At 39.2% G+C, this 7,717-nt stretch overlaps 1 protein-coding gene and 1 long non-coding RNA gene across 8 annotated transcripts; both read right to left on the bottom strand.

The window, feature by feature from the left end:
* Positions 1–251: 251 nt before the first annotated feature.
* Positions 252–4,188, bottom strand: LOC112291488 (aspartyl protease family protein 2). Of its 6 annotated transcripts, none has more exons than XM_024538974.3 (5): positions 3,073–4,188; positions 2,691–2,847; positions 1,974–2,427; positions 746–1,564; positions 252–543 (listed from the first exon to the last, which is right to left on the bottom strand). In XM_024538974.3, exons 2-4 carry the CDS (start codon positions 2,792–2,794, stop codon positions 746–748), a joined length of 1,377 nt encoding a protein of 458 aa, XP_024394742.1. In that variant the 5' UTR covers positions 2,795–2,847; positions 3,073–4,188; the 3' UTR covers positions 252–543. The 6 variants fall into 6 exon arrangements, with proteins under 6 accessions (XP_024394742.1, XP_024394738.1, XP_024394739.1 ...); XM_024538970.3 differs by having other exon boundaries at positions 746–1,275; positions 1,399–1,564; positions 2,691–4,176; XM_024538971.3 differs by having other exon boundaries at positions 2,691–2,880; positions 3,073–3,214.
* On the bottom strand, positions 3,235–4,942 carry LOC149987843 (uncharacterized). Of its 2 annotated transcripts, XR_016506341.1 has the most exons (4): positions 4,796–4,942; positions 4,264–4,441; positions 3,488–3,608; positions 3,235–3,361 (listed from the first exon to the last, which is right to left on the bottom strand). It is a non-coding gene; the product is annotated as an uncharacterized LOC149987843 (long non-coding RNA). The 2 variants fall into 2 exon arrangements; XR_016506342.1 differs by lacking the exon at positions 3,488–3,608.
* Positions 4,943–7,717: the final 2,775 nt, after the last annotated feature.

Here is a 7,717-nt window from a genome sequence, read left to right as displayed (position 1 = left end):
GTGTCTTGTAATGGTATGGAACTGGTTGACAGGGCTTGCACAAAACCGGGTACTTGCTAGCTAGCTTCTCCCAAATTCTAAGCTTAGCCAGTTGAAGCTTGCTGAACCCAGGGACAACACAACAAGTCCCTCTAGAGAAAGAGAATAACAACTTTGTGGACGCATTGATGCGAACTGACTTGGACAATTGCTCCGAAGGAAAATAGACAAAATTGCACGCATTGCACGCATCAAAGAACAAGCTTGCAAGCTTTTGGCTGACGTATTGTCCTTTACTTCGATTCATTAGCAGCATAAAAACAACCACTTCGTAGTGCTTCTCCACGTCGTCTCAATATCTTTCATTTTCAGATACTTTGTTCAACGGTGGCTGCGTGCAATTCAATAGCTACGTGTGGCCAAACCTTACCATGAAACTTCCGATTACAATTCATTAGAACTTAACCTCTATGTATATGTAAAGCAATTAATTCCCCTAGATCCTCTGGACTAAGTGTTCTAAGCTCGATATAGGCTCAAACAATTGATTTCTTCCTGCTTGCCCTGAACCGCCAGCCCAAGCAAATGCATGAGGAATATGATATTATCACTACCACAAAGGTTTGATCTGAAAGCATGTGTGACAGGATAAAATCATAGCGCCAAAGCATCACATACCACTTGAGATGGCATAGAAAGAAAATCAGGTACAAATATGAAAAGTTTTAGAAAAACTAAATATAAAAAGCTAGGGGGTTTGGGTCACCTAATCGCACTGGCTTGGTACAAAACCAACTTGATTGTGGAGATTGTCATAGATGACACGGAAGCCCTGCTGCTGGATATTGCCAATGATGGAGGGTCCGGTGGTGCCAGCGAAAGCCAAGCAAAAGGTTGAAGAATTGTCGACTGGAACGAGATAGTTTGAAGCAGGGAGTTTTAGGTCAGCACCTCCCTGAAAATGCAGGGTGACGGTTGGAACGTCGACGGAGCTTAAGTCAGAGAGATTGTAGCATGTGTCGAAGAGGGAAAATTCAGTTGTTAAGACCAAATCCGAAGTGCCAGCGCGGAAGGCTTCACGAAGGGAAGCATATGCGGCATTTTGTAGACGAGTGACAGAGGTGCCAGAATCTATTATGACGCCTCCGTTACCAAGTGAGTCGAGTTGAAAGGCGCTTGTGGGGATGGTGAGAATAGAGCCCCCGACGCTAATCCCCGTCATCTTCAGGTAGTAGAAGGTGGAAACTCGTAGGTTGCTGGCTTGGGGTGTGAACCTCACACCTGCAGGTGGAACAGCTGCGTCACCAAAGATCAAAGAGGATCGTTCAGTCGAGTCAGTATCTCGACCTGTAAGGCAGTAGGAAAATCTGCCTCCATTCTCAGAATTTATTTGATTGGGGAATGATAGCGGCCCTTTACCCAGCCCCAGAAGCCCCGCAGCCCCCACGAAGTAGCCTTCGTTGTCGTGTCCACAACCAAGAGGAATCTTGTTCAGCACAACTTGGCCGCCTCCTGAGGTCGAATTCAGAGAAACAGCATCAGTGGCAAATTCGCCAGTCGAGAAAGATCCATCTCCATAGTCCACCTGCAACACCAAGAATCACTAACTTTTGATCGTTGCATGTGAAACTCGGACATCAAGTTCACCTAACGAAACCAGAATTCTCAAGATTGGAGTGTTGGCGATGCAAGACTGTGAAAAGCAGAGGAATCTTATATACCACAAAAACTCAAGTGGCAACAATCATCTACGTAAGAGAAATGCACTTTGCGTAGGTTGAAGATAACGGAAAGAAAAATAAAAATAAAAAATAAAAAATAAAATTGACGAAGTAAAACATACGGATTTATCAGACGAAGTTATTACATTGCTATATGAACCAATATGATTTCACTCACCTGTTTAGCCTCTCAGTGTACATAAACCGGACTGTTATTTGTTTAAAACGTCTGCAAAATTTCAGGAAATGTTAAGTTTATGAAGCACAACTGACCTGGTACAGACACTTATTCCCTACGCATCCGCCGACATCTAAGTTCAAGCATTGCCTGGAATTGCACCCAAGAGTAGAGTATGTAGATGATTTGTATGGGTCAAACACTTCATCACACTGATGGTAACAACTCACACAAGGAGCACATTGGAGCCACAGAATGTCACTTCCCGTGTCCATGACAAGGTACATGCCTCTGGGAGGTGTGCCCACAGAAACGCGTATGAAATACTCTCCGCTACCCAAACTCAAGCCTGAAATGACCGGCGCTTGAAAGTCCTGTGATGGGACCTTCGTCTGTCGATCGTGAGAGTTACTTGTTGAAACGCCATTCACCATTTGATTGATACGGGCATGAATGGAAGCTACACGCAAGTTGTCTCTCAAAATGGTTTCATGGATCCGCTCCGCGCGAGTTCTGTTGCTCAACCGGAATGGTGATGAGGGGGCATCTCTACAATTCAGTTGAATGTGTTAATCAGTGTTTAAAAATCTTCAACGCAACATGTGAAATTAAAGTTTTCTGAATGAAAATTTCTGTAACATTGCGAGTGATGAATACCTAAGCTTATGTCTTATAGACTAAAGATTCTTCTGCCCACACTGTTTGGGTCACCCCAAGTACTATTGGTTCAAATAACTTCAAGTTTCACTCCAAATATTGAACCAAATGCAAGCAATATGAGGCCACAATGAAATAAAAGCGTGAATTATCACCTGTGCGAAATAATGGCATGAATTGTTCCGACCCCATTGGCAAGTTCCTTCCGAATGGTCGGGTGTTTCTCACTAACAGGTTTCACGTGGCGCCAGGAGTTCATTGGTGTAGCTCGTCGTCCAATATCTAGTTGAAGCGTATTGCGCTGAATTATATCTGCAATCAAACTAGGCTGTTGCAGTTCTCCAGCTGCGACATTAACAAGAATCAAGACCAGCAGAATAGGAGAGGCGCAGCCAGGACCCTCCCATGTACAACGCATTCTAGTCATCTTGCACAACGCTCTTGATTTTACCACTTTGCTATCAAGTAATTCTAACTACATGCAGTATCTTGATTGGTATAACGCGCAGAGTGCCGCAGAACAAACTTTGATTTTACCGTCCAAGCTCTGGCGCCAGCTGGAAATCAATTGCGAGCTACATTGGCATTGCTCAAATACACTTTCTTCGACCTCTTTCCAGCAACAAGCTCTTTTCAACTCCCCAATAGCTCAGACACTGCGGCTTGGATACAAATTGATGGCATACAAGGATGAGAAAGTTGCTATTCTTAGTGTATCTTGACAGCCTCAACCTTCATTGATCTTTTCATAATTCATCCATGTCACGCCGACGAATATTCTCTTGAAGACGCCACTTGAGAAGTCTTGAGAGATACTTTGATGATCCTGAATTACATTGACAAACAGGGTTGTGACGGACTGGATTACTCTAGCCTCCTCCGATCAATCTGAAATCGCCCTCCTTCACGATCGCAAATGCTTCACGTCACTTATCGAAATTTCAGAACTTACGAATCAGATGTCGGTACGGAAATTTGCTGGCTGGGATGGTTATATCAATTTATGAGCCTGAAACTTATAAACTCTGCCTTCACGTTTATATCTAGCCAGCTATCTCGTCTTCACATACTGTCTGCAGTGATCAAGATCGTCACATGAAGATAACAAGCAGGCAGGCAGTAATTTCTTTAGTTTCGCATGCAAACTCATGCAGGCACTTCAAGTATATTCTACAGGCAGACTGTTTGTCGCCTTGATCGCGTCATCAAGAAGAGCTTACAACTCTTTCTATCATAACAAACCATTCTCCTTCACTATTTTCCTGTACTATCTCAGTGCAACGGTCATCACAAATGGGTTTTCATTCTGCAGAATTGCACACTATGCACCTTGAGACCCAACTCACGGGCGAAGGAGCTGTCACATTGGCTTGACAAAAAACTTATAAACTCTGCACTTTTGCTCTCAACACAACCTTTTTGAACACTTCTATGATACCCACCCTTCAAGCCAGCATGAGACGCCAACTATGGTCAAGTGCACCATTGTAAAATTTTCAACGCCCGTACAAAACTGCATCGCAACCAAACATCCTCCAACCACTCTCGAAACACTCCTCAAAAAACCTGGCAACTACCTCCTGGTTGACAAAGCACAGAAAGCCACAATGTGGGACCCTCTCTGTCTGCGTTAATAAACCTACAGCATTGAGGCACTTCGAAATCGGCCCCTACTTGCTCTATTTGTGTCTTAATCATCAATGAACAGCAGCCTGTAGCTCAACCTACCTCCAGGCACCCTTCGTCATTCTTCAAGTGTACCCCGCTGTTTCAGCCGCAATTTCCTCCACTAGCAACTAGACACCCGCGGCCTTGAACACCCAGCTTTTACCCTCACAAAAACCAGCACACCACATGGTGTCCGCCAGCAGGCACGGAACCGACTGAACGTGAGCTGCACCTGACTCTGCATATCATATTCAGAATAAGTACCCAGAGATATGGTTTTACAGTACAGCATTAAAATCAAGGATGGCATGGGTAGCTTGGAGGATGGATGATGGCCCGAGGCAAGAGTAATCCACATGAAGGAGCCTCATCACCAAAGAGGAGAAACGGTGAGGCGTAATGAATGCATGCCAGAACTTGTGCGTGTGTGTTCAGCTACCGATCCCCATCAACCTCCAGATACTGGTACACACTCCCACTAGCTCTCCCCCTTCCCTTCCTTTCTCCTGCCCTTGTCCCTCCTAACACCTCTCTCTATCGCTCCCTACTACCATCCATCCCCCCATGGTTCGAGATATTTCCATGACCCAACCTGACTGCAACGGCACGATGTTTTGCATTAACATCAGATCGCAGAGACGCATCACCATGACTTGAACGCAATGCCACGCTGATTAGCGACGCCCAGTGAATGTTACAGGACGATGCGTACGATTGTACCGAGATGAAAGCAGGTGAAGACAGGCCGAGACGCGACGCCCGTCACTTACACAAACACACACAGACACACGCCTTGCGCTGCATTCGCTGCCCCAGCCAGGCCCCAGCCAGGCCCCACCACACTCCTTCCTGGCAATCTTTACCGCGCCACGGCGTAACTTTGTTTTACCCTGGAAAGTAAGAATGAGGAACTTTCTGGAGGTTGGATTTTCGGACGTGTTTGCTGCAAATATCTCCTTTCAAACCCATTGTATGATTAGAACGTGACGTGTCTTCTTTGCAACTTGTGTTATTTGAGTCTGAGGGGAAAACGGGATTATCATGTGAAGGATAATTTGTTGGGAGATTTGGGGGAAACAAATTAACCAAAAATAATATTTTTTAAGAATAGCCATTGAAATTGACACATGTGTAGAATCAATCCAATATTACCAATGTACCAACAAGGATTTATATGTACATACTTCATATATATGTGTGTGTGTATGTATATATATATATATATATATATGTGTGTGTGTGTGTGTGTATGTGTATATACATATATACTAGTTGAACCTGTGTCATTGTCACAAAATCTTGAAAACTTGATTAGTCATATGGTACATATTGTGTTCAAGTCCTAGCCATTGCTCTATGCTGGCATGGTCAAATGTCATTTTTTGTACATTAACTTCAGCAAAAAAAAATGAGAAGGATGATCATCTAGTGCAACTGTTGTAGCATCAATTGTGTCCTCTTTTATACTTACAAACCAAAACCAAGCACCATATCTAACTCCATGCACCCCTAATTCTTACACTCTTTTTCTTCATGCTTATAGCAACACCAAGCATCCAATCATGTTCTTTCCAATCCATACCCAAACCAATTCTCCCTCAAAAACTTAATATCAAAAATGTTAATAGATAGAATCCATAGAAACAATGTTGGTTTTCACAACTTCAATTGGAAGCTTCTAAGCTCCATGCCTAGTGATCTTGCAGTACTACTCTCAGCAATTTGCAACAACATCATGTAGTTTTTGATCTTTGATTAATTAAAAATTGAGTTGTTACTTCACTTTTGATGAAAACAATGAGATATGCAGCCAAACAAAGATAGTTTTGTCTTATCTAGTTTATCTTGTTGATTTATTCTTTGAGCTATTTTATATAAGAAACATACATATATGAAAGAAACATATAACTAGAAAGTTGAACCACAAGAAGCAACTCATACACATGAGAAATAATTATAAACAAATTGAATAAATTATCTCCAATTTTGACACAATATACACTAAATGACATCAAATTGTACTATTATTAGTTAAATTTGGAATAAACAGCATCTTAAATAATAATAAAAACTTGTAAATTTTAGTTGCATTGAGATATAAATAATTATGTTATGCAGCCATAGACGGTTAAATAAATTAAATAATACTAACCACCACTAAAAATTCAAATGAAGATTACTTGAGAATTTTTGGCTATGCTCAATGAAAAACTTATATATATAAAAAAATTAAATTAAATTATTATAAACATACAAGAATTATTTTCTAAATTATTTTATAATTATTTTTGTACAAAAGCCATCTTGCAAAATTTTATTAATGATAAAATTTTTGAAAACATTATTTTAAAAATGCAATCATGTTATTATTAAGTTGTCTTCATTACCTAATGATTTTCTTGAAAACTAATAACATTCTAAGTTTTAATGCAAATGACCTTAATGATAAAGACACTTCAAAATTGTCTGGAGTTGATGAAATGAAAAATTCGAGTACATGAATGAGAAACTCAAATCAGTAATGTAATGACAGATTTCATTTTAAATTGAAAAATAGGAATTGTATTCGGTCAAAATTTTAGGAATTTAAAAATTATAAAAAAATTAAAGCTTGAAATAAACGTTATTTGAAAAGAAAATGACTCTCTGATAGAATTTACTTCGGATTTCACTTGTAAAAACGTCAAAAACTAAATATTTTATCACAGTTCTATTCTATTTATTTAATTGAAGTTGTTGGTGAGGTCTTACTGATTAAATTTTGAAGATATATTTAATTGCTTCAACCAAAAGTTCATTGTTCTAATTTGAAAAAAGAAAAATAAAAAATCTTGATGAAATTTTTGTTGCCATTCAAAAAATGAAGGCCTAATTCAAAGAAGGTGTTTGTTCAGTGTTCATACGATTTTTTAGTGTAAGTTTTTGAAGGATAAAGCACCTTAAAATTGAACTTTTATGAAAACTTAAATCATCAGAGTTGAAGTATTTCTGAGGTTGAAATAATTTTTAAGCAAATGAAAGTATACTGTCATCAATCCAAAAGAAGTCCACAAAAAGAAACTGTCTTCAAACACATCAATCACTTCAATTATAACTGTATTGAAGATTTTTTATTTTTATTTTTTGTTATCTGCTTTAATCTGAGATATAACCTCTCAAGGAAATCACAAAGCATTGCTATACAGAAGACGCTTTTAGAAGTTTATCACATAAACTTCAGAAGGAATCTTATAATAAACCTGATTCAATAATAAACATTTAAAAAAAAACGTATCAAAAAGAATTCAAAAGTCATCATCAGTATTTATTCACTTTATTGACATAACTGTGGTGCTTTGAAAACTCATCAGGCCAAGATAGACATGTCTCAAATCATATTCAGTTTTTTTCATCAAATATTTTATGTAAAACTACCGATATTTATTAAGTATTCGGTTAATAATTTGAATGTTATTAATATATATATATATATATATATGAAAATCTTATCTATGTAGTTTAAATTGTGCAGAAG

The sequence above is a fragment of the Physcomitrium patens genome, chromosome 14 (assembly GCF_059467195.1).
Source record: "Physcomitrium patens ecotype Gransden chromosome 14, ASM5946719v1, whole genome shotgun sequence".
NCBI classification, from domain to species: domain Eukaryota; kingdom Viridiplantae; phylum Streptophyta; class Bryopsida; order Funariales; family Funariaceae; genus Physcomitrium; species Physcomitrium patens.
This window is presented reverse-complemented; position numbering and strand designations above follow the sequence as displayed.